This window comes from Bombus bifarius, unplaced genomic scaffold (assembly GCF_011952205.1).
Source record: "Bombus bifarius isolate JDL3187 unplaced genomic scaffold, Bbif_JDL3187 scf7180000008203, whole genome shotgun sequence".
In the NCBI taxonomy this organism is placed as follows: domain Eukaryota; kingdom Metazoa; phylum Arthropoda; class Insecta; order Hymenoptera; family Apidae; genus Bombus; species Bombus bifarius.
This window is the reverse complement of record NW_022884507.1, coordinates 1693974-1720555: the sequence shown is the minus strand read 5'-3', so window position 1 is coordinate 1720555 and position 26582 is coordinate 1693974. Positions and strand designations below refer to the sequence as shown.

Below are 26582 nucleotides of genomic sequence, written 5' to 3'. Positions count from 1 at the left end.
AAACATAGCAGAATTACTAAACAAATACTACATGAGATTTAAAAAAAAAAACATGTTCTTATTTTAATTCGCGTTCTATTCTTTAACAAGCAAGGTCGTAACTTTTCCAATTATAACTGTAATTATACTAACAATAATTCGCAGAATAGGTACTTCATCTAATATTTTAACATATTTTCTGTTCTATATATATCTATCTAAAATTAAAAACATAATAAACAAAATAAAAAATGTAACGTTTAATTGAGTATGTTATGATCTTTTATCTTCCAGCTGAAATAATTAAAACTTAACGTAATTATATATAGTTACAATATACATTTATATAATAATGCTATGTCAAGGATATGAGTACATCACATTCAATTTATGATACTGTTCATTCCAACGATTGTTGGATTCAAAATATTTAAAGCAAATTACTGCAGTCTATAATACGTACTATTAGACTATACAATTGTATGTAACAAAATTAAAATCTGTTTTAATCTATCAGTCACTTGCACAATTTAAATTAGAGTTATAATCAAGCTATTGTAAGCACGCTTGGACTTTCTCGATCCATTCTTGCGCAGTTGCTGCGTCGCCAGCACAAAAGTTATATGTTCGTCTGTTTGTACGAAGCTGCAAATATAAAGACATATAATAGAAATTTCATTTTTGAAAATATAATAAATGATACAAAATGAGACATTTACATCAAAGAATGATTTATCATCTGTTTTCTTTGGTGGCCCTGGCATTGGTTGAGCTGGAGTTACAGAAACTACTTCAGCTAGATCTGTAAAATTATAAATATTTATAAATTTATACTGTAGCATTCCAATTTTGAATTATTTTCTACATACCTATATATCCTTTACAATGAGAATCTTCCATGGCATCATAATACCTTAGTTGATGTTTTATAGAATCTAATACGAACCACCTCTGTTTCCAGCCTTTAAGCAAAGCACCTCGTTTATAAAGGTAACCTTCATGAGTTCTATTTTCAGCAACATTACTAGAGAATTGTTCGTAATATTGTTGTGAAGAGGTTTGTATTGTAGTAACACCTAGATGTGAATTGTTAATATCATTAAATAAAATAATACATAACATTGCTCAATCATATAATCATAGTTTACAAGAAAAGTTTATAAAGCCATAATGTAATATTCGTACTTGAATTTACGCTTCCATTATCACCACCACTTCGCGTAAGTGTATGTGTTTGTAAATTATCAGTTACTGCCTTATATTTTGTACAATTTTTTGGTACTGCATCAGCACACTTGTCATGACATACATGGCCACAGTCTACACATCGTAAACCAGCTTTTACTGGCCCCCACAATACGCCAGAACAAGCATCACAGTGAGTTGGTGTAGCTGAATCTAATCGTTCAAACCTTTAAAAACGAGAATGTAAAGTTATTCAGCATTCAGTTATTTCATTTTAAAGAAAGCTTTATGATTATAAAAATTACCTATGGGGATGTGCATAAACGGAACCATCATTTCCAGAAGTACTTCCACTAGCAAGTTTGCCTCTTAAAAGTAGTTCTAATGTAGAACGTTTATGAATCAACCGACCGTGATATCTGACTAATGCAGTGCTAAATGATGCGTGTCTCTATTTATAGAATAAAAGATGTTATCATTTTTACATCATATATCCATAGATGAGTACATCATTTTTAAATAGTTACAGTGTTTGTTACTAACAGCAAGTGAATCTGTATTTGGCAGTTCAAGTTTGTCCCAAAGAACTTTCCATTTTTGAGGTAAATGACCCAATTCAGTTTCTAATCTATGTATCTCTTCTAAAAGATGAGAAAATTGATCGGGTACCATTGAACTTACACCATCATACCTATAATACATCATAATATAAATAGTATAATTCGAAAAGGAAGGAAAATATAACATAAATTTAATCTTACCCTTGTGTAACTACTTTGCGATTACTTTTAACTACACCATCAGCAGCTTCTGCTTCTTCTTCTTGTTGGGAATCTTGTTGTAATACTTCTAAGTCATATGCAGGTCCATGAGCCAGTTCTTCTTCTAAATAATATTGCCAAATATCAAGATTTGGCAAATGCGATACGGGTCTTAATACCATGTTTTCAGTATTGGGAGTATACATGAAATTATAAAACAAGGGACACCGTGCGTGTTGTTTTTCGATGTAATCAAATATGCTTTGACCGAGATTGCATCCTGTATTTGTCCCTGCTAATCTACCTCCAGGATAAATTGTTTCGTCATCACTACCTGTATCTACACCTTTATGATGACTTGTCAATGATCCCCTTTTGTCTTCAACAGCAGTAATGCCACATTCCACTCTATCGAATTCGCAGTCCAATAAAAATGTACGAAAACGGCAAGAAACCGAATGATATGCTAAGAATTTTAGGTAATATTCGTTGAATTCAAATGCTAATGGAAATTGCTTTTGAATTTGATGCACTATATCAAGAAATTGAAGAAAAGTGGGCGTAAAATTTGTTGTTTGAGAATTTGCTGCAAGATTACTTCTGTGCCCAAATCTATGTCCGAATCCGAGCCATTCCTTCTCGATTAAAGTTCGAAAACCCTCGATAGTTCTATAGTGTGGGTCAAGACATACTTGAGCAACAGAACACACTGTTGCTGTGGTATCCCAACCTTCCTCTAAACAAACAGCTACTGATGAGCCTTGAACATCCATTAAATCTATTACAGCACCAGCTAATTGCATTAAATTTTGAAGTTGTTGTAACCATTCTGAACTTTCAATTAATCTAAAATTTCGAATATTATTTATCAGAAATTATATCTAATGAAATCATATTTTCTCTAAATAGATTATACATACTTATAAAAACTTTGGTCAGGTTCTACATTTGGAGAGCTAGGAACACATGCTCGCATAAGTTTCTTAAATGCAGCTTTGGTATGTCTTACATCGTAATATTCCACTGGAATAAAGTCTGTTTTTGGTGCTGATTCCGCTTTAACACCCTATTGCATTCAAACGATTAATTTTGTGAAATTACATCATATGCAACTAAAAAAATTTAATTTAAAATTATCTTACTTTCATATGAGCTTTTTCACCAAGAATATATAATGCAGCACGTTGGAAAGTATGAACGCATTCAGTACCACTGTCTGAATCTGCAGAATGTCTAACAGTTCCACGTTGATGAACTGAAGTTAAAGAAACTTGGGAATTATGTCTCTTATCTTTTAATGAACCCCAACGACCAAAATTCTTAGGTCCTTTACCTCCTGATGAACTGTAAAGAATAACACATATATTAATTAACCAATCTTTTATTGATTTCATAAAATTTTAATTAAAAGGCATATATATGTGTGGCGGATCGGTATCAATAGGACGCCGACAGGTCGAGGCATCAACGCGGCACAACATCTCCCGGGCGATCCGCGGGTACCAACCGTCAACACGAGAGGGCTACGACAACAACGAGTTTGTCTATCTCGCTAGCGATCGAATATACGAGCGAATGATACAAATACCGCACCTAGCGAGACTCCCTCTACGTCTAAGGCAGGGACTACCGGGCATAGTCTTACTGACGAGTCCACCGGTAGTCCCGGGACGAAACGCACAACTCTCTTTTCATCTGGTAGCGACAATCTTCCGCCACAGTGGGGTTTGGTTTTAGCGCTATAGTGTGACCCCAAAGCTATATATGTATATACCTTAATGTTCCAATAGCTTTATTAAATGGATTTCGTCGTGATTGTTCGGGTGTAGCATTGCGATCTTCAGCAGCTAACAATAAAGAATCAATACTAAGAGAACTATCAGACATTCCCCATGCAGAACCTTGTCTTAGCGCAGATAACGGAGTAGCAGCTACAAGAGCCATAATATATTTTTCTTGCTCTAAAGATGATGTGGTTTCTGATGATGTTGCTAAGAATATAAAACAAATATTTAAGAATATTATAAAAAATTACACATTTGAAAACACTTTCTTAAAAGATACCTTTTAAATTACCAGCAGATGCTGGATGAGCTTTCAGCATACCCATGACACCTTTCCCATGATAACCAGCACCTCTAATTAAAAGTGCTTTTGTTCTTGGGTGCCTCCATGTGACAGCAGGTATTCTATTATGTCTATAAAGTCGACAAAATCTACGAATACTTTCATCTGATACTGATGAGGGAACTATAAGAAGTGCAGGATAACTTCTGCAAATCATATAGGCACAATTCACAGAAGATAATCGAAATGGTTCATTTCTACGATTATTGTGTGGCCCATTTGAATACAATCCTAATCGATACCAATCTCTGACATAACTACGTTCCGATAATCGTTCTAAGGTTTTAGCATCAGTTGGTGGTTGAGTTACAATACCAGGAATTTCAAAATCATCTACTGTAAGGATGGTATATAAAATGGTAAATAGACTGAGAATTATTGGAATATCAGTAATATTAAACGTTTAACTTACCACTAAGATCGTCATCATGACTTAAATCATTATTATCTGTAACTGGTAAACTCATTCGACCAGGTGATGTCATGTACTTATTATTAGTAATCATGTTCATATTTGGCAAGACGTATTTTTGTCTTTTAGATGACTGCTTTGGTTTAAAACCAGCTTTACGTGCAGTCTTTAAAAGTGTTTTCTTAGCAAACCCTCTAAAAGAAAAATCATTTTATTGTGATAAATGATAAACATAAAAAAAGTTAAATAAGAAATTACTTACTTAAGAGTAGCATTCTTTTCTTTTCCTTTGTGATGTGCAGTCTGAGTAACTAATACTTGTCCATTGAAAGCAAAATGATGAAAAATGTGTGGTGGATACCGAGCTTTATGAACTAATTTTCTTAAAGTCTCAATATTCTCAGGTGTAACTTCTTCATCGAAGGCTAACTTTATCAATTGAAAAGTACATGATCGCAACTGAAGACCTTCTTGTAAACATTGATCTAAATGTGCTAAATGTTGCACCGCAACTCGTTTCTCTTTAGTTAAAGATGTTACAGGAAAAGCACGAACTACTAATTGTTCACAAGCAAATGGATCACAAGGTATTCCTTTAAATACAATTCTATAATTAGTAAGGAAAATTGCGCCTTCTGCTGGTAAGAGTGGTGGTATCTTTGGTAACCCTGCAGAACTCTCTTCCCTCCCATCTGGTAAAAGATAAACACGCAAACCATCCATAATAACTTCTTCACCAGGTAACATATTAGGTGTCAAAATTTTAGGTTTCTGAATAGGAGGTAATCTTTTGCTTTCTCTATGTATAGCTTCAAGAGTTTCAATATGCATATGAACAACACCAGGAACCATTTGATGTAGGCATCTAACATGTTCAGCACTTACACCTCCTTCAGTACAAACACGATCTACAAATCGTGACACCATTCGAATAACAGCACTACCAGTTTCTCCGGGATCAGTTTCTTCAAAACCAGACTCTGCATCACCACTATCGCTTGCTACACTATTTGTAATACTATTACTTGCTCTTTCATCATCATAAATATTATCTTGACGATGAGTCTTTGCCCCTATATCTAACGGAACCAATAAATAAACCATCCTATTTGCATAATGAATTGCTTGACTATACATGGTACTTTCTTCACTTGCAGTAAGTTCCTTTTGTTTCTCTGGATCTATTGTTGGCCAAATCCTCATTTGTTCAGCAGCTATTTCAAGAGCCGATGGTTCTTGAATTTGATAAATTGAATACCGATCGCGAAATGGAAATTCCTTGCCATCACGTGGACTAATAGGACTTAAGATACCATCATTTATAAGCCGTGGTGGAGAATTTTCACCAGGGAGATATAAACGTTTAATATCTTTTTGAACGTCCAAATAAAAAGCATCTTCCCAAAATTGTTGATTTTGCCATACAGGATGTTCTTGAATACATGTGTAAGCAAATTGAATTACTCCTGTGCAAAGTTTTCTACAAAATGCTGTAGCAAGGGGAAGAAGTGCAGCAGCAACTCCATGCTCATCCATGGATGAATCATCTTGCAATGCACAATTCATTAACCGGACTACAAGATCAAATTGTTGATGTTCTAGCATGGCTTTGTTTCCAACAACATGCTGTGATAATTCCATGCAAAGCGCTAAACGAGCAGCTTTGCTTTTCAAAGCTCTTAAAACAGCTGGGAACGTTTTACGGGCATCAGATATTTTATTCTCAAATATACAATTTATACAGTTACGCAGAACTTCCAGTCTACGTGCAGAATTGCTAACCAAATGTCTAGTATCATGAACAAATGAAATATGTGGACCCATAGGTACAATACGAGGCTGTGATGGCCTTAATGACGATAATCTATACACAAAATGTTCAATATAAGTATAAAATATCATAGTCATGATACATATATAAAAATATATCAATATTATTTCTAATACTAACCTAACTTTAAGATTATTTTTGGCAAGACCCTCATCTATAATTGCTTGAACTTGTTCTGGATTAATGCGCGGTAAAAGCGGCTGATGTATCCTAGCAAATGCTCCTTCAGGTGGTTTTAAAATTTTTTGTACATATGGTTGAGGATTTGGATTTTCATTTGTGTACAATTGTTGTGCTAATTCTTGAATATGTGTTAAAATAAGCCCTAATATCGAAATGATATTTATTGTATATAATACTTTATCATTATTAATTATATGTTTTGTTACTGTTACTTACTATGATCTTGTGCTTCCTGTTTTAACTGATCACTTAAATTATTATACAATTCGTCCCACACATCACAAGGCCTCCACGGTGGTCCCCTTTCTGCAATAAAGGAAGTAAAAAACATGCAATCCAGAACTCTGGTTGTAAAGTCACAATCCGTTAAGCCACGTTCTCCAAGAAAAGCTGCCTAGAAATAAGAAATACAATTTATATGTTTCCCTTTTATTTTTAAACACTATAAAGTGGATAGAACCAATAATAATATAAAGACCTTATGAAATGTTATGACAGGCTTTGGATGAATTCTTATTAATGTCAGGCAGCTCCTATATCCTTGCAATAATTGAGCAAAAGTTCTCATAAAAACTGCCCGTAATTCTTTATCTAACATAGGAGAGTGAGGAGCTCTTGTTGCAAGTGGTGGAAAAGCATAATCTGCACAAGCTAATTCTGGTTGTAATACTAAAGATAATGCATCTTGTGTTTGTGATAGAAGTGGTTCTGGAAGTAATGGAAGTGCTACTCCATCTGGAACCATAATAGAACCTCCATCCAAATCAGCAACTATTACATCCATCTGCAAAAGAATTTAACATTTAATAAAAAATCGTTATAATAAAATAAAACATATTATATAATTCTATTGAACATCTTACAAGTTCTGCAACTTCATGTTTCAATGAACTATGTACACCCATGATAAATGGAGTAGGTGTACTGAGTACTTCAACTAAAGCTGCTGGTAGAAGAGGAATGTAAACATGCGTGTATCTAAATGGATACATTAGTGCAGTAAGCGCACGACATCCTTCAGTTAATCGTGAATAACTTGCAGAATGAAAAAGTATTTTATGTTCTGTCATAACAGCACAGAACAATACTAGTACATTACGAATTCCTATAAAATATAACTATATTTTAATGAAAAGTATAAACAAGAACATATTTGTAATAATAGCTGTTTTACACTTACCTAGTTGTTGAAATAAAAGATTTACACTACTGTGTGTTATTGGAAGGGAAGGACTAATTGGAGGCTGAAGTGCTTGACGATCACCTGCACCAATGCTAAATCTTACTTGTGGTCCACCAGCAGGTGGTACTTGTATACAACCTAATATGTTTCCTACCAAAGTTTCTAATGGTATTCCGAGATTTTCTACATATACTGTGTATATAATACCAAGGCAATTCTGAAGCAACAATATAAAAATATTATTATTACATATAGAAATATGATCATAGTCTCAAACTAGGCAAAATGTCACATACTCTGAAAGTTTCAATGTAATCAAGTCTGGAAACCAGCACCAGACATTTAGGTGCATACATAATGCTGTGATGTGCTATTGTGGGTATTGTTCTAACCAAGGAACGACTATCACCATCTACAGGATCTTCTTCTTCATCTACAGGCTTACTTGGCAATATAGACACTGTTTCATTGAAACACATACAAGCACAATAATGACGATTTGCATCAATATCAGTTAAAATAGATACAAAAAATCGTGGTTCTTGTCTTTCTGTAGATAAAGCCCATCCCTGTGGTTGACAAAACTATAAAATAAAATTAATTGAGAAAAGATTAGTTATAAGAAATAAAAATGTAATAAAGAAAAGTCTTACCCATTCTATTCCTTCTATAAATGGTGTATCTGGCCAATCCTTTTCTGGAAACCTTTGTAAAATGATTCCATTACTTATACCCCCTCCTATAAACATAAATAAAATTACATATTATATCAACTTTTTTGTTATTGTACTTTGATAAATTATATCTTTGTAGTACAAATATTTAAATTTCTTAAACAATATAAAATATTAATAATACTTCAATAATTCGTAACACACAAATAAAAATTATTTACTGTAAATATCTTTAAATATTTATGCTATTGAAGATATACAAAATATATATATATATGTGTGTGTATATACTTTATTATACAAGCTTACTTGCTAAGATTACTTATTGTTACACACCTTAAATGTTTGACAATCATGTATATAAAAATATCGATATATTTTTACTTTCGTTAAAAATAAAAACTTACTCTCTTTTTCGTGGTCGTAGCCGACCACAACAAAGTAGTCGGCTAACCGAGACATTTCGGTATACTCGTGGGGGTTCGTGGGGGTGATAGCGCCCAACATCCCACGTAGATTTTAATACACGTGATTTCATGGACCGTATCCTATCAAGCAACAATCAACTACCTTGTGTCAACGTTACACATAAATATGCATCAATATGCAAATTAATTGAAAAATATGATAAACATTTTTGAATTTATATTTTTTCATTCAAACAACACAAATTTCAGAGTAAAGCACCAAAAACGTGATATCGTTGTAAATACATTTAAAAAATTTTCTCGAAAAACAAATTTCAAGCGGTGGTTGAAATGTTGTAGGCATCGCACGCACCGTTGAAAGGAGATACTTCACATTCGTTACGTTTAGAAAATGAATTCACCCGTCATCACAAGAGCATACAATATTCTATTTATTTTATAAAACACAATATGATGCCACACCCCGAAGCTTTAATCCATAACCTTCCAAACTCAAGCGCCACATTGGGTGTTTGTTGAACCGCGTATGAACCAAAACGCGCCACAGGTATACAAACGAAGAGACGAATGCGCTATAATTCCCATTTAATTTTACTTTTTTTGTCTTCTGCTTGGGTCACTGAGAATACTTTAAATCTGAAAACATTCGCATTATTAGAGGCGCTACTTTCATGCTACTTTATAGCGCGTTCATAGTGAAATTATTGCATAACAGTTACATGTATAACACCCCTATATGTATATAATAATGTCTTCTTTAAATTTATCAAATAATTTTATATTTTGAATAGAAAAATGAATCTGAATGTTCTTTAATTTAATTAAAAATTGTTATATAAATTTCTACACATGCATATGTGTATGCATATATTGTATTACTTTCTTTCAAAATTTATTGTAGATATTTAAAAAATATGTTACTTTATATATCTTTAAAAACGAGTTAAAATTAAATTTAATATAATACTTTATGTCTCAAATTATACTTAAAGATTATTAATATCTATCAGAGTTATATGTGTATGATGTACTATGTACATTTATATTGTATATGTTTAAATGATACCTAACCTTATAGAAGCTGTCACATGGAACAATATAAGTTTTGCTTATATCAAAAGTAAAAGTTAATCTAAGGATATATACGTTTCGTAAAATTACTTTGATGTAAATATCTATCTTTTATATCTAATTTATTTTTAAAAATTAAATTCTTTGTGACGAATTAAATAAATTTTAATAGTGTGATTGAATATTTTTTAATGTTACAGAATTTTACTAAATTTTAGTAAGATGAATATTACTCAAATACTTTTGCAAACCGTTACAGATGCAAAGGTAGGATTTATAATTTCAGCAATAATAGGTTATTCTTTATATAAAATAATAGCAGTAATAAATAGAAAAAAATTGCAATCTTCTAATGATAATTGCAATGAAACTTTAAATTATATGGTAAGTAAAATTAAAATTTGTATATATATTTATATTTTTTTATAATTAATCTAATAAATACACAAACAAAAATAATAATTTTTATTTTCAGCAAATGTATGCAGATAATTACAAGCTTGTTTTAGTTATTAGAACTGATTTAAAAATGGGAAAAGGAAAAATTGCAGCACAATGTGCTCATGCTGCTGTTGCAGCTTATAAGGCAGCCACAAAGTATCCTGAATTTTTATATGCTTGGGAAAAGTGTGGCCAAGCTAAAATTACTCTTAAGGTATATATACTTCTTATACATATATTTCACATGTAATATTATTTGCTTTAAGTTAAATCCTTATTGGTAAATAAAAAAATGCTTAGGTGGATAGCGAGAATGCTTTGAAAGAAATAGCAAAACAAGCTAGAACTGTAGGACTTTTGGCAAATATAATACAGGATGCTGGACACACACAAGTAAAGCCAGGAAGTAAAACAGTATGTGCTATTGGTCCAGGTCCAGCTCAAATGATAGATAATGTAACTGGTCATTTAAAATTGTTTTAATAATGAACAAAATAAAGGTATCTTAATTTTTAAGTGTATTTTTATATTTTTTTAAATTCAGTTCTTCATGATTTACTAATTTCATTATTAGATTTTTATTCATATGCTAAAAGATAATTAAATACAGCAATTTCATATTTTGTTGATGATATAAGTATAAATATATGCACATAATTTTTATAAAATGATGCATCCCATTAAAAAATGCATCAATATATTTATCAAAAATGAAAAAGTACAAACTTTTAGTTCAATACTTTATACAAATTTAAATATGTTATTAAATTGAAACATTACTTCAGTCATTGGTCGCATTTTATATATAATAATAAATTTCATTTAATAAATTTAAATATAACATACATGAACAATGTTCATTTTTATGCTAATATAATACACTTTTGCATTAAGAAACACGAGTATAGCATTAGGTGCCGTTGTATACAGTATCTTGTTAATATCGAATTTTATTATCAGTGTAAGCAAATGGCATTTACTGATATTTGTATTGGAAAATATATTATATAAAAAGTGCATAATTAGAGTCATATTGCAACAAAATAAGCAATCACCGTAAATTATTCCCAGCTCAAATCACAAAATATTAAGAAATTTGTTTCCAATAAAATATCTTCCATTCTTTGGTACCTCGTGCTATTATTTTCATTTAAAATATCATTTAGTGCTTATAAATAGTATATAAATAATCTACACTGGAGGGGGAGGTGCTTTTCGATGTATTTTGTTAGAGCTGGTAGCACTACATTGTGACTCAGCAATGGATCTGCCATCAGCTTCATCTCTTCGACATAATTCTTCATTTTGCATCCAATTTTGAGTCTGATTATGATTCGTTCGTGTTGATTGATTTTCTTCATTTCCAGTCACAGAACCTACTTCTTCTAATAATTTTGATAAAGATGGTGCCAATCCTAATCCTAAATTTCGCTCGTGATATACATCTGAAATCGTAGGCGTTAATTCACGTGTTAAACTTGTGAGGGACGTGGCTACGTTTCTTAAATTTTGATTATGTGTTTCTGCAGGTTGTGCAGAGTCAGTCTGAGAACAAATATCTTCAGTTGTTGTAGGATGACGAGGCTTTCTTGGAGAATTAGATCCAATTTCTGTTCGAACACTTAATCTTTCTAGTACTGTTGCTGGTAAAGGTGGTAATGGTTGTCGCCTTAGAACTGTTGCATGACCGTTATCCCAATCTGTTACTGAACTACTTGAACTAGACCCTGGTCTTAAGCTTTGATCGGGATAAAGATTTCTGATACGTGTTTGATGATTTAAATTGAGTGCTACAGGAGGACTAGGAGTGAAAGCAACATCCGATTCACCTACAAAACATACATATGATTACAATTTTATATTCAATACTTATCTAAATTTTAGTCTAAGTTATTTATACCTCCACTATTTTGACATGGTTGTCGTGATGTAGGAATTGGAACATTTGGTGGTTCCATAGTTTTACCATCAGGTTCACCTCGATGTCGAACGTAATTTGCAAATGCACCTCCTAATCTAGGTCGTTCTATGACATTTTTTTCAATATGAGCAACAGAAGCTAGACTTTCCATTGAACTACTAGAATCTAAAGTCAAACTTTTAGGTGCTTCTTGTGTATCTAAGAACATAATTATAATTTAAATGATATATTTTCATTTTTATTTATTATACACACATGACCAGTTTAGACTTACCAAATAAAGCTAGAAGAGCTTGAAGAGCAAATTGAACAGCTCTCCGTGATGCTTGTTTTCCTGTTCTCAATGTAACTTCTGATTGACCAACTTCCATGAGATCAAAACCTAGACTTGCAAATAATTCATGAGATCCTGATGCTCTCCATACTTGTACTGGTAATGTGACTTCTTGACCTTCCGTCGCACATGTAGCTCTTCTCATTGCAGCAATAACATCCTCTGCTGCTTCTGGTGCCTACAATAAAAATTTCCTTTAATATAATAGATTATTAACTTTTACAAGTAGCAATGTCAGAATATACAGATTTATTTACTACCTGCAACAACCTAGCAAGAGCATGTAATGACGATGGTCCCAATCCCAATAATGCCTGCAAACTTGCACTACATCTTGTTAATCTTTCTTCTGGATCACTTTGTGGGAAAAATACAGAGGATGGTATTCCATTTCCAGCAGGTTCAAATCTAAAACCTACTGACATTAAAAGTTCTCGCCAACCAGTGGCTGCACCCACTTTATTTTCAATACTACGCTGAGTTGTGTACATAGCATTTTTTTGTCCACGATGTATTCGTTGTAATGATTTTTCTACTAAATGAAGTGTTACACGTAATGCATCACGACTTTGTTCAGGACCACCGCGTAATAATTCAGCCAGTGCTTGTCCCATTAAAGCAACCTAAATGTATATTTCATGAACTATCATTTACATATGAATTATTAAATTTAATAAATTTTTTAAGATTTATACCTTGTTTGACAATCTTGCATCTCCTCCAATAAGTAACCAACCAGCCCAATTTGCAGGATGTGCGAAATGTCTTGTATGTTGAACTGTTTGCATAGCTTCTGCCAATGCTCTTGATGCTCTAGCACCTTGTAACATAGCACTATAGAATGCTCGTAATAATATACTACCAGCTGTAGGTGGAACTGCCCACATTCCTATAAGTACACATTGTGCTCCTGCATTTAATAAAGCTTTGGCTAAATTTTGTACGCCATCTGATGTAGCAGTTGTATTTTCTGTACTATTCCAACCATGGCCACTAGATATTACAACTAAACGGGCAGCTATTCTTAGTTTTGTAATATCTGAATAGCTTAGCAAGTATTCTGGTTTTACAGATGGATCTTCACAAGGATCTGCAGTTAATGCTAAACTGGCAGAATTCCAGAAAACTGGTACTGTTAAATGTACACATTCTGCATCAGGTAAAGACCTTAAAACAGTCGACCTCGTTGCTTCTATCCCTATTAGTAAAGATTAAAAAGATTATTTATTTATAATTTTCTTTAATTTACTTAAATTCGTAATGATACCTACCAGTTAAAGCACGGGCTTCTAATAATTCAGCAACAATCTCAGATTCTGTTTCAGTAGAAGCAACACTTTCTGACCATCTATATTCTTCCCTGATTTCTTCAGGAAGCACAGGATTTCCTGCAACTAATGCAGCTACCGTTGCACCTCCTTCTGGCATAGGAGTCTTTGATCGCTTTTTTAAAGCTGCAAGCGATGGTACTACTAATAAAGAAAATCTTTCACATAGATAATCTTCTCCAGGGTTTGATTGTAAAGCTGGAAGTGGTGCCAAATATAAAGACTTCTCCACTACCATAATTAGTTCCTTCCTTGCTGGTGGTAAAAGATCTTCAAAAGGTGCTAAAAGTAAATCGTAAAGTACTTGAATTGGTAATGGTGATTGCCATGTTGGTCCTTTGGTTCCTCGTCCCCATCGAGCACTTCCTGCTCGTGAACTAATTGAACCCACACTAAACAGACTGCTCAAACTGTATGAACTAGCATTGAGATGATGTCCTCTCGATGGTATTTTTGTTTCTTCAACAAGTTCACTTGTTTCGTCTAAAAGAGCTTCTCGTGCCTGCAGAACTCGCTTCTCTAATCCTATACCATCATCCAAACTAGTAGAATGAAATCGTAATAGTCCCCGACCAGGAGCTAAGCACCAAGCATGTAATTCACACCCTACTTCACTGAAACGTTATTTGACATTTACTAGCCGTTTTATGGAATTACAATTTGTTCACACTATTTATTAATAAATTTAAATTACCTATAATATAAAATAACTCCACGTTGTCTATCGATAATTTCGGAATAATGCGCAGCATCATCTAAACAATTACTTTTACTTCGTCTCGATCTTTCTGCCCAATTCAGAGCTTCTTCAGCTCTATTTAAACTGATTAGTACTTTTTGTAACATTCTGTACGTTTCTGATAATAACTCAGATTTGTTTGGCTGTCCACAGGTAAGGGTTGAAGAAATTCCATCTAATGATTCTAATAAATTTGCTGCTTTCTCTAAATGTTCTACAGCTATAATTGCTTCTCCAGCTTCCCAATGAACAAGACCAAGTCTGTGTCTTAATCTAGCTGCTTCTTCTCTTCTTCCTAATCCTTCAGATAAAGACAATCCCGATTGTAAGTAACTCAAAGCACGTGATAAATCACCGCATAAATGATGAAGTCGACCTAAACTGGAAAATGCAGCTGCTCTTGCTGGTTGATCACCAGCTGCTGCTGCAAGACTTAATGATTGTTCTTGTAATCTGATTGCTTCTTCAAATTGTCCTAAAGCTTCTTGAGTTACACCTAAGTTTGCACAAGCTCTAGCTTGTAACCCAGCTGCATCTAAAGCTTCAGCAATTGAAAGTTCCAATTGATGATGTCGTAATGCAGAATTTGGATCGTCCATTAATAGATGAACAGCTCCTAACCCACTAGCAGCCTCTGCTTCAGCAGCTTTATCTCCAAGTCCTCTGGCAAGTGCCAGTTGATGTGATAAACAACTAACAGCTTGTTCGTGGTTACCTAATGCAGCATGTACTCGACCTACACAATTGATATTAACAACTTATAACACTCATCAAGAAAAGTTAATATATTTATAGATTCTATAGTATAATATTTTACATATTAATTACCTAAATCTCCGTAAGCTGCGCCTCTTGATTCTGGACTATCAACTTCATGTGCAGCTACTAGTCTTTTCTCAAAACAAACTAAAGCTTCTTGTAAATTTCCAGTTGCTTCCCGAGCTCGACCTAAACCTCGATATGCTCTTTCTTGTTCTCTTATACTTTTCAATTTTGTAGCAGCTGTTAATTGCTGCTCATGACATTTTATAGCTTCTTCTGGATCTCCCAAGGCTTCATAACAATCGCCTAAATTGCCAAGTGCTCTAGCTTTATTTAGTAAGGCTGTGCCCGTAGTTAATGGTTCTAAAGTTGCTAATTGTTGTTCAAAATATCCAATTGCGTCTTCATAATGTGCCATATTAAGTCTAGCTATTCCTAAATTTCCTGTTTAAAAGAAAAATAGTGAGCATTGTCGCTGTAAATTTAAGTAGTTCAAACATTATAAATAAAGTTCACCTAAAGCTTGAGCCTCAACTCCTGAATCTGCTAATTCTTTTGCTCTTTCAAGTTGTTCCTGATAACACTTCACTGCATGAGTATATTGACTTAGTGCCATGTGCACCGCCCCTAAGTTTCCATGAGCTCTACATTCACCACGTAAATCACCAGCTTCTTGTCTTAAAGTTAGTTCTTGAGTATGAAATCCTAATGCCTTATCAAGATTTTTTATTGTCCGATGTGCAATACCTAAAGCTCCATAAGCAGCAGCTTCTAAACTGCGATCACTTGCTTGTCGTGCTAAATTTAATTGTCTTTGATGCATTTTTATTGCTTCTTCAGCTTCTCCAAGGCGTAAAAGGCAATCACCAATATTTCCCAAAGCACGAAATTTTCCAGCTAAATGTTTAGTCATATGTGCAATAGCTATATAGAAAGATAAATTATTAATATTAAGTATATGTATATTTTGCTATTTTTAAAATATAAATATGCAGATGCACGATTTTCTTACCCAAATAGTATTTTTGGCATTCTAATGCAGTATCTAAATTTTCAAGAGCTAAATGTGCTAACCCCAAATTACAATAAGCTCTTCCCATCCCAGATTTATCCTGTAAATCCTTAGCTAATGCTAAGTCTTGATCATAATATCTAACAGCTTCACGATGATTGCCTAAACAATAATGAGCATAACCCAAGAAGTGACATGCTTTAGCTTCTCCTTCAACATCGTGTAGTTCCTGAGATAACATAAGATAATTTTCGTAATATGGAACAGCTTCTTCAAATCTGCCGCGAGATGACAAGCAATTAGCAAGATTGAGTAATGCACAAGCTTCACCAGCTGTATCTTTCAACTCGCGCGCTATAGCTAAATGAGCTCTGTAATGTCTTAATGCTGCTTCATGACCCTGTACAGCTTGATATGCTACTGCTAAATTTCCATGTGTGCTAGCTTCTGAACTACGATCATTGACCTATATTAAACAACAACTTTTATATTGTTTTATGGTATAAATTTGCTATTAAATTTTTCATTGCATATTTTAAACAATTTACCTCTTTACTTATTGTTAATTCTTGTTTATGATATTTAATAGCCTGTTCATAATAACCTAATGCATTATAAGCATTTCCAATATTTCCATATGCTCTACCCATACCAGCTTTATCTCCTAATGATCTAGCAATTCCTAAGTGAGCTTGATGTAGTTTAAGTGCTGCTTCATGTTCACCAAGTAATTGATAAACTATTCCTAAATTACTACATGCTCGTCCTTCAGCAACTTTATCTTTTGTAGCTAAAGCAACATCAAGTTGCCTTTGGTGCCACAGCTTGGCTTGTGCAAGATCACCTAAATAATGATATATTTGAAAGAGATTTTACAATAAAGTTAATTCTTTATTAAGTTTCTCATTATTTGTTCTAAAAAGTTCACCTGCACATCTTGCAGCATGACCTAATCCAGCATAAGCTCTCATTTCTATTGCTCTATCACCGAGTTCTTGAGCTATTCTTAGCACATTTTCATGATAAGCCATTGCTTGACCAAAATTTCTTCGATAATGATGAGATGAACCTAAGTTACTGAAAGCTCTTGCTTCTTCTACACGATCTCCTAAACGTCTTGCTATTCTCAAATGTTGTGTATGACAATCAACAGCACTTTCAAATTCTCCCATTGCTAAATAAACTGCTCCCACATTTCCTATTTCTCGGGCTTCCTGAAGTCGGTCTCCCATTTGTTTTACTAATTGTACACATTGTTTATGAGATGCAAGTGCATTTGGTAAATCACCAATAGCTGTATAAACGTGACCCAGGCTAGTTAAAGCAGATGCTGCAGCCTGAGTATCTTTGCACTTCATAGCTAAAACCAATTGATACCTGTGTGCTGTTAAAGCTTCCTTAAAACTGCCCTTGCTAAAATATGCTGAGCCCAGATTTCCATGAGCTCGACATTCACCCTGGGTATCTCCTAAAGATCGTGCGACACCTAAAAATATTTTTACTCAGAATACAAAGAAATATTCTATTGATACATACATATTATTTTATCTATCTTCAATATTTACCTAAATCTTGTTGCATATAATTGATAGCTTTATCTAAAGAATTTAATGCCCAATATGCACTAGATAGAGCAGAAAATACAGAACCCCTTAATTTTAAGCTACAAGAACCAATAGTAAGAGCAGCTTCTAATACACCAGCTGCTGCCTTATACTGTCCTGCTCCAAGAAGTTCTTGGCCAACAACAGAAATGACAACAAAAGAAGATTCATCAAGTTTCATTGCACGTAATTGTTGAAATGTCGGTTCTAGTGTTGTACGCAATGGTGATTTTAAGGATGCTTCCACAAGACCAGATAAGAGTTGACAATTGGTAGGATCATGCGCCAAACCTGTACTGAAGGCTACAAGAGCCTCTCCATGTCTCCCTAGACATTGTAAGGCTACTCCTTGACGGTAGTATGCCTAATAGAGATATTGGTTTTACTAATTATTTGAAAAGTAACAAACAAAAGCAGCTATTACCTTTGGCCATTGAGGGCTAAGTTCGGTAGCTCTAACAGCATCCTGAAGAGCAAGTGCAAATAAACCCATTTTGAGCCGGGCAGCTGACCTGTTTGAATATAGCACATGGCTGAGTGGATCCAAAGCAAGAGCTTCTGTGTACAAACTTGCAGCAAGAGCATAATCACCATTTTGACATGCTGCATTGCTGCGACGTACAGTCTCTAAAAATAGAGATCTTGATCCAGCAGCCAAGGCCGACGTACCTTCGGGCTCCACCTTATAAATATTTATATATATATATATATAATTTATATATATTATGCACATACATGTGTACGTATTTATTTCAGAATTATATTGTTATTATCATTGTGTTAATTAAATATTATTTATAAACATTGTATAAAAAATTTATTATAAAATATAAGGTAACATTAAACTTATTTGAGTAATATTAAGCTAATATAAGGTAACATTAATTATTACATATATAATTATCATAAATATTAATTTATATTAATTTTCATTTTATAAATAGAAATAAGTGATTTAATGAAATAATTATTAAATAAAAATTTAAATAAATATTTTCATTCATATTTAGAAATCTAATATTTAATTCTTAAATTTCATTATTTTTTTTATATCAATTATTAAAACATCAAAAAATTATCGTATAAAAAATATACAATTCAACATAATTCTTGTTTTATCACTTTTAATACAAATCTTTGTTGTTTTTTATTTTTATGTATATATCCATAAATATATACAATATGATCTTAAAAACATTATTTATTATCAAAATTGCAAACAACAGACCAAATTTTATAATGAATACAAAAATAAAAAACACAAATTTATAAAATTAAATGATTTTAATTCTAAAATATGATAATAATATTCGTCATCATATTTGTACTGTAGGATCTTGTTACCTCAGAGATATCCCTATGAGACATTGCTTAAGACGAGCAAGTAGCATCCTCCTGCATGAGCATTATCTGCAGCAAAGGAGCTTCATTAGATAAGACCACACATTTTAGAGTATAAGACCTTTCTAGGTCTTCCTGTACCACCTTTCTTTCCCTCATTCAGATTTATTTTCTACAAGATGCTACTTTCAAATCTAGGCAGCACTCACCGGATACACGCTGAAATAAACTATTTCGTCTTAGTAATCAGAATATTCGCTAGGATAGGTGAATTGATTCGATTAATAAAAAAGGAGGGAGGAAGGCGTCTTAGGAGGGCACCCACTGCATTCCTCAGGCACAGCCATCTTGGAATGTGACCCCGGGCTCCCCCTTGGGCCCAGAGTGGGGCCGGCACTGTCTGCTTTTGTAAGTACCTTTGTGTATTGGACTCCACATGTATAGCTCATAAATTTACGCTGCTGTGTATATACATGCATAGAAATGTAGAATTCACTTATTGAAATAATATATGACGTATATGACTTTATAAATTATTTTTACAAATTTATGTTATGTTACAAAATTATGTTTTATATGAATAGAAATATTGTGTAATGTAAATAGTGTTCTGTATAGAGGATAGCAGTAAACAATCAGTAATTGTGTTGAATTAATTGTTATTACAATATATTATTTGCAAATACTACAAATATCTTTTCTTTCAACTAAAAATACATCATAATTATTTGTAAGACAATAATCATTTATAAGCATATATATGAAAAAGGTTTTTAGATACAAAAATATCTTATAATTTTAATAATAAAGGTTTTCTATACTTTAAAGATATTAACAGGTTTTTTTATAAAACATTTATAAATAGTACTGCAAAGATATATATTTCAATGTACAAGTACAAATATAAATACAAAACATTATGAACCATCATGTCTTATTGTTAAAGTAATAAAATAGATAGTTTGCAGTTGTTATGAGATTACAAGGTCTCTATTTTGAAGGAACTTCTACATGTTTATCTCCATTTGAATGTCACAGCCATTATAGTTAAATTTTGCTCAATTAATGTTAAAATATATTACAATATCTGAGCGAAGATAATTATATTTAATGGAATGTAATGTGCACATAAATAAAAATATTTCTGATTAATACCTTTTTATACCTCCTACCTACTCTAATCTTATTTGAATGTTACTATATTAAAAAACTTAATTAAAAAGTCAATCTATTTCCCTTCGCTCAAGTAATAAACATTTTTTATTATTCTCATTATTTTAATTAACATTCTGTATATTTTTGTACTGAAACTGTACAATATTCCTTAGAAATATATATGTATATATGTGTGTATATATATATATATGTCTACATAACTTATGCATACCATGTACAAATCACTTTCACAATATAAACATTCATTCGATGACTCAAATCTATAGGAATGTTAAATATTTAACAATATTTTAAATAAAATTTATAAACTGATAAACAAAATTGAAATAATTATATGAATAAATTTACATTACCATTTGCTTTCCATACATATAATTTCATGTTAAATAAAAATTTATGTAAAAAAATATATATAGTGGAATTTGTGCTCTATACAACTGCAGCTTTCAATACCGACACTTTGAAAAATTGAAACTTTTTGATATGACTTTGTTTCCTTTCATTTTCATTCATTAAAATGCCCATTATAACAGAATACTTTGGTATGTATCATATTTGAAATAAAGGCATTTTTTAACATGTACGATTATAGATATATTACATAAATAATGATGAAATTATGAAAGCTACATTTGCACTGACATTTTAGAATATACAGTTGCAAAATTAATAACTTTCAAGGCCAAAGCCGATCAAAAAATTCTTTGAAGGAATCATAAATCATAAATGTTATGCCAACATCTAAACATACTCTACTTAATCTTGGGATAGTTCCTTTATAAAATGCCATTGGACCTTCATTGATCCATATTTGTTTCACACAATCTATACTATTCTTATATTTTGAAGCTTCTAGACCCTGAAAGTATGATACACATTTAGTGAAGTATATTAAAAATATATATATATAATTACATATAAATAATATATAATATATATATAACTTAATGATTATAAAAGAAAAACATATTTACCTGCATTCTAGTTTTTACAACATCAATTGGAGTATTTCCAAAAACAGATAATGCCCCAGCACATGCACCAAAAAATCCAATAACTACTTTTGGTATAACTACATCTTTATTTCCACCTTTATACCAATCTTTTAATGTTTCCATGGTACAAAATCTAATTGCTTGGTTTGATCCTTGCTTTAAAATTGTAGGTGTTAGTCCTTGATATATGCCTCTGAATCCTAGCAAGTAAAAAGTTATATTTTTTATTTGTACTAATATTAATATGACACTTATAACTTATACAGACTGTATAATGTAATAACAAATGTTTAGAAGTATATGATTGAATGTCACAATAAACTTATTGTGACATATATGACATTACTTTACTATCATATATGCAAATTGAGAAGCACATAACTAATATAACTTGACCTCTTTACATAGCTCTTGATTGGACTTGTTGCACATATAGTTCAAGGGGAATTTACTTGTTTTCAGAGCATTACTAAGCATTTAATTAAGCGATAACTAAGCTTTTAGTTCTTTTTAAAATCATACTTAAATTAGATTGTAAATGTATGGATCAAAAAATTATATTTATTGACTTGAACTCTATAAAATAATATATATTAATATTCTATTTACCATATTCCTTGATAATCATCCTTACTCCATGAAAGAATCCTTTGTATTTTGGATTAGCAGATCTTTGATCATTTATGAATTTTACTTTAATTGTCTCCATAGGAGTAACTGCAAAAATAGCTTCAGATGCACCTGCACATAGTCCTGCTATAAGACTATTCTGTGCAGTAAGTTTTCCATTTGAATCTGCTAACAATTCTTTCATTTTTTCAAAGGAACCAAAGCGTACAGCTGACTTTGGTATTGAACCATAAAGTAATACTGAAAGACCCCTGTATAGACCAAAGAATCCACGATTTTTTATGGTTTTTTTCACACAATCCAATATTCCTGAATATTGTTTACCAGATCCAGCTTTCCCATCAAGTTGTAGCTGTGTTTTTACATATTCAGTTGGATAAGTGATACATATTTCTATACCGCCGGTAATACCTCCTAAAATATATCCATAATTTCATTAATATTTTATTATTTGAAAGATTGATAAAAATTGGTAAAGAAGTAATTAATGAATCCATTGATATATATTTAAAAGAAAAATATATAAACAATTTCATTTATAATCTTTAAAACAAAAATTTTTGTACTAGCGCATATTTCGAAGGTTAAATATTTCTCGATCTTTGAATCTATCATGTGTCGAATGCGCTGACTCAGTTTATCTATCTTTGTCGCTCTTCTAGTTACTTACACTTCTCTCTCACTTTCAACTAATGTGTTTGTTTTCTATAGGACTATTCCGATAAATAATAAAAAGCACTGAACACATATTAAAAATGAAATCATTAATACAAGAAATGATATAATAAAAAAAAATGTATTTTACCAGCCACAATTCCTTTAATACCGCTATGACTGACAGCCGCTGCAGCTCCAGTATCAGTAATCCAAGGTCTACGAGGAAAAGGATTATTATGGAATGTTGAAATTGTACTTGTTTGTTGCGATGATTTGTATATCAATGAACTGATATCCATGTTTGGAATTTGTTTTCGCCTGCCAATACTCTTGCCCCGTTAAGCATCAAATGTGAACTGAGTCGATTAATATCCGTACATTTCAGTGCGTATTCCCCTTCCTCAATCAACTTCTCTTACTCACACTTTATAGATTGACAGTCCTATACTCGATACTGGATCTGGATACGTAATGATAATTGAACAGGCGATTATGGGTGGAGTGACCGAAATTTTTTATATCAGTAATACATTTTTCCAATACATGTCTGTCTATTAATCAGTCAAGTTTAGCTTTTTTTATAAACTACAATTCAAATTTATAAAGGATTATAAGCTACTTTAATCCAAATTCTATTGCATTAATTTTTATCTATAAATATTATATTTTTATTTATATTGCTAATTGTACGTAATTTATAAGTATAACAAAATTATAAGTAAAACTATATGATTTAAATAGCATATTTTTTCAATAAGTTAGAAATTTTACTTAATATTCTTCTATCTATCATGTTGATATTAAAACAAATAATTATGAAGATAACCAAAATTGAGTATTCAAAATTCAGAATAAAACGAATGACTAATTAAGTAGATAAGACGAATGTTATTTAGCCATATACTTTTGATTGTTTCATTACTGTAAAACATATTTAAAACATGAAAGTCTGGATTATAGTAAATAGAAGAGATTAAAAATTACTTATCAATATTATGAGTGTTTCATTACATGATCACATGACATATATTTCATAAACAGTTAAAATTAAGTTGATTATCAAGACCTTTTTTCTATTTCTTTGGTTATGTAACATCAATCACGACATGTAAGTAAGAACATGCAAAGAGGGAGTGATTATAAGAAGATAGAAATACTTTTTGATAATAAAGTTTTATATTAATTAGCTATATTGTGATATTGGTAAATGTGTAAATTTTTATTAAAATGTATTTTATTCTCTATTTAAATTTTGATATAAGGGTTTATTTATTATATTTAAAGTTTAAAAATCTCTAAAAATGGATATTTTCAGAATAAATCTACAAGTATAACGTCGTAATTTTTTATCGTTATAATTTACATGCATTACCATCCAGGTGTAGTGTTTGCTAAACGTCTCATACGCCTGGAACAAAAAGTATAAAAATAGTGTAATTACATATTTATTTTATGCATATTATAGTTGTTGAATTATATAACGTAATAGTTTTTACCGCGTATTTCTATCTTGATCGCGTATTTTCTTTTCCATTTCTGCATCTGTTAATGTTTCCAAAAATGGAGCCCATTGATCAGCTTCTGAAGGTGGTCTAAAAGGTACTTCTACAGTAGGTAGAGGTGCTTCAGAAAATGCATAGGTCCTTTGGTGCCATGATAATTGTCCTCGTACACTAAAGTAAATTTGATTAAGATATACTAATAAATTTTATTAAAATATTTTATAAAATATTCAGATTACTCATATAGCTTTCCTAAAAATAAGCAAAGTGCTTGAGGCCAGTCAGATGCTTATTACGAGTCGGGTATACTATTCAGTTTGACTTTGTTTTCCAATGGGACAAAAAAGACATAGAACGAGCGGAAAGCTCAAAATTGCGACAAATTAAAAAGTGATTGACCAAGTAGGATATAATACGCCAAAATCACTAATACCAGAGTGAGAAAGCATTGTGCATATTCTCATCCTGGTGAGTTCAAATAAAGAAGAGGGAATAACGAGTTGTTCATTTTAAGGCAAAACTGTACTTACCTGTAAGCAATAGCAGTAACAAATTCTCCACCAAGTCCTAATTCAGCACACAGTTTCATTGCAAACTTCTCAGGATTATTTTCTTTTTCAGACATATCCCATTCTACTTGATCTACTAAAGATGTATTTCCTACATGTATGTTTAACTTAATTATAACTCGTTGATCACACTGATCTTCTAAAATTGTTTCTTGTGGAAAAGCCTCTATTTGTTGTCTTATAGCTTGTGCAATGGCTGGTACAAAGGTTAGTGGATTTAAATCTAAATCATCACATAATACTTCAGCAAATTGTTCAGGAGTTATGAGACTTTCTAAAAAAAAATTAGTGTTTTATTGTGATAACATATGATTATATAATATATAATTGATACACAAAAAACCATACCATTTTTATTCCACGTGAAAGTATCTCTCAATTTTTGTCCTTCAATTTCCATATCTAATCGAATTGGAACTAACATTTCTTGCTGTGCTGCATTTTCTAAGTTTGCTGATGGATCTGTGTCATCAAAACTAGAAAAATACAACAAACATAATAAATGTTATTCAAAATTTATTATAGTATTAACAATGTTCTATGTTGAATAATACCATGTATAAATCACCTTTTAAAGAATAAAAATCATCTGTTAAGTATCTGTTTTCATATAAATATGGAAGAGATTAAGTATTTACCATAAAGGAAATGTTCTGACTTTTTTATTATGTACTCTGTTACGATTAATTGGTGTAGCTTGAGGTACAGCATCCAAGTGTGAACTATTTGGTAAACTAGGCACCCAAGGCATCGATTTTTTTGATTTTCCTTCCCTAGGAGCTGGAGGTTCTGTTGAATGTACTGATACAGCTTTATACTTATCATCATTACCCTCGATAATATCTTCTACTTCACTAGCTCTTAAGAGAGATACACTAGATGCAAGTACATGTTGACTTAAGCCAAGCTCTACTAATTTTTTACGTTCATCATTTGTAATGGATCTCCTGAACATTCCAGGATAACGTTTGTATAATGATCCTCGAAATAGGCGCAGATAATTGCCCACTTCTGAACCAATACAATAATATTCTCCATTTTCCTCTACTTGGAAACTTATTGGTTTATCACCATATGTACGTAATGCCATGTTTATACTTTTCTATAATCATACATATATATATATATATATACATAAAAACCAAAAATCAACAACTAGTTATATTAATGTAATGTAATAATTATCCTTAATCATTTCAATGGATTGCATGCAATTATTTTTATAATGTAAAATATACCAGTAATTAAAAAAAAAGTTAATCAAATATTTACATAAAATACCAATATTCTTCAAGATTTTTTAAAGCTATTAATGCATAAGTATAATTCATAATAGAATAGTTTCAACAATATATAAAATAATATTGTTTTATATTATTGTTTATTTCGTGTACCTACCTGTTTAGCTGGTTATTTAACACTTTTCATCTGTCACGGTTTTGTTAGCATTATCGCAAATTTAGTATAAAAAGTTTTCTTTATGATTGGTGATCCATAATATACTAGTTTTTTTTCAGTGAACAGTATTTTACTAAAACTTATATATGTAAGATCATATGTACAAAAAAGCCTACCTTGAAAAAAGAATCAACCGTTCAAATAATTTTGTCAATTGTTACGTATTTTGTGTTCATTAGGTATGATAATAAGATCAGAAGCCTAAAGCTACGTTTTATTGAAGCAGCATTGGCACCAACATTTTTGACCTGTTCTCAATGGTATATCAATATTATCAAT

The 26582-nt window shown here is 31.7% G+C and overlaps 5 protein-coding genes across 10 annotated transcripts; 1 reads left to right on the top strand and 4 right to left on the bottom strand.

Annotated features, from left to right (window-relative positions):
• Window positions 1-42: 42 nt before the first annotated feature.
• On the bottom strand, window positions 43-9453 carry LOC117210461 (myotubularin-related protein 13). Of its 3 annotated transcripts, XM_033453502.1 has the most exons (22): window positions 9116-9453; window positions 8743-8883; window positions 8315-8400; window positions 7958-8245; window positions 7659-7878; window positions 7342-7583; window positions 6957-7262; window positions 6695-6872; window positions 6416-6620; window positions 4727-6328; window positions 4465-4658; window positions 3990-4388; window positions 3700-3916; window positions 3068-3269; window positions 2846-2991; window positions 1926-2771; window positions 1708-1855; window positions 1470-1615; window positions 1165-1391; window positions 849-1055; window positions 699-781; window positions 43-624 (listed from the first exon to the last, which is right to left on the bottom strand). In XM_033453502.1, the coding sequence occupies exons 2-22, from the start codon at window positions 8840-8842 to the stop codon at window positions 532-534; spliced, it is 6135 nt and encodes a 2044-aa protein (XP_033309393.1). In that variant the 5' UTR covers window positions 8843-8883; window positions 9116-9453; the 3' UTR covers window positions 43-531. The 3 variants fall into 3 exon arrangements, with proteins under 3 accessions (XP_033309393.1, XP_033309392.1, XP_033309394.1); XM_033453501.1 differs by having other exon boundaries at window positions 8743-9453; XM_033453503.1 differs by having other exon boundaries at window positions 3990-4385; window positions 8743-9453.
• Window positions 9454-9760: 307 nt separating this feature from the next.
• On the top strand, window positions 9761-18323 carry LOC117210463 (peptidyl-tRNA hydrolase 2, mitochondrial-like). Its single transcript, XM_033453505.1, has 5 exons — window positions 9761-9930; window positions 10035-10218; window positions 10310-10489; window positions 10576-10775; window positions 18187-18323. Exons 2-4 carry the CDS (start codon window positions 10057-10059, stop codon window positions 10756-10758), a joined length of 525 nt encoding a protein of 174 aa, XP_033309396.1. The 5' UTR covers window positions 9761-9930; window positions 10035-10056; the 3' UTR covers window positions 10759-10775; window positions 18187-18323.
• LOC117210460 (tetratricopeptide repeat protein 28) lies at window positions 10930-19684 on the bottom strand. Of its 3 annotated transcripts, none has more exons than XM_033453497.1 (16): window positions 19526-19684; window positions 19320-19385; window positions 18400-18657; window positions 17937-18339; window positions 17300-17857; window positions 16920-17215; window positions 16372-16837; window positions 15876-16283; window positions 15426-15803; window positions 14553-15333; window positions 13802-14472; window positions 13226-13728; window positions 12791-13153; window positions 12471-12708; window positions 12176-12394; window positions 10930-12104 (listed from the first exon to the last, which is right to left on the bottom strand). In XM_033453497.1, the coding sequence occupies exons 2-16, from the start codon at window positions 19341-19343 to the stop codon at window positions 11467-11469; spliced, it is 6204 nt and encodes a 2067-aa protein (XP_033309388.1). In that variant the 5' UTR covers window positions 19344-19385; window positions 19526-19684; the 3' UTR covers window positions 10930-11466. The 3 variants fall into 3 exon arrangements, with proteins under 3 accessions (XP_033309388.1, XP_033309390.1, XP_033309391.1); XM_033453499.1 differs by having other exon boundaries at window positions 19461-19680; XM_033453500.1 differs by lacking the exons at window positions 19320-19385; window positions 19526-19684 and having other exon boundaries at window positions 18400-18487; window positions 18567-18651.
• Window positions 19685-20547: 863 nt separating this feature from the next.
• LOC117210462 (putative tricarboxylate transport protein, mitochondrial) lies at window positions 20548-23296 on the bottom strand. Its single transcript, XM_033453504.1, has 4 exons — window positions 22923-23296; window positions 22097-22531; window positions 21467-21687; window positions 20548-21351 (listed from the first exon to the last, which is right to left on the bottom strand). The coding sequence occupies exons 1-4, from the start codon at window positions 23071-23073 to the stop codon at window positions 21169-21171; spliced, it is 990 nt and encodes a 329-aa protein (XP_033309395.1). The 5' UTR covers window positions 23074-23296; the 3' UTR covers window positions 20548-21168.
• A 632-nt stretch (window positions 23297-23928) lies between these two features.
• On the bottom strand, window positions 23929-26537 carry LOC117210418 (SWI/SNF-related matrix-associated actin-dependent regulator of chromatin subfamily B member 1). 2 transcript variants are annotated; one of them, XM_033453416.1, is made up of 6 exons: window positions 26420-26537; window positions 25484-25947; window positions 25194-25321; window positions 24807-25119; window positions 24271-24447; window positions 23929-24182 (listed from the first exon to the last, which is right to left on the bottom strand). In XM_033453416.1, exons 2-6 carry the CDS (start codon window positions 25933-25935, stop codon window positions 24143-24145), a joined length of 1110 nt encoding a protein of 369 aa, XP_033309307.1. In that variant the 5' UTR covers window positions 25936-25947; window positions 26420-26537; the 3' UTR covers window positions 23929-24142. The 2 variants fall into 2 exon arrangements, with proteins under 2 accessions (XP_033309307.1, XP_033309306.1); XM_033453415.1 differs by lacking the exon at window positions 26420-26537 and adding an exon at window positions 26244-26398.
• Between the last annotated feature and the right edge of the window lie 45 nt (window positions 26538-26582).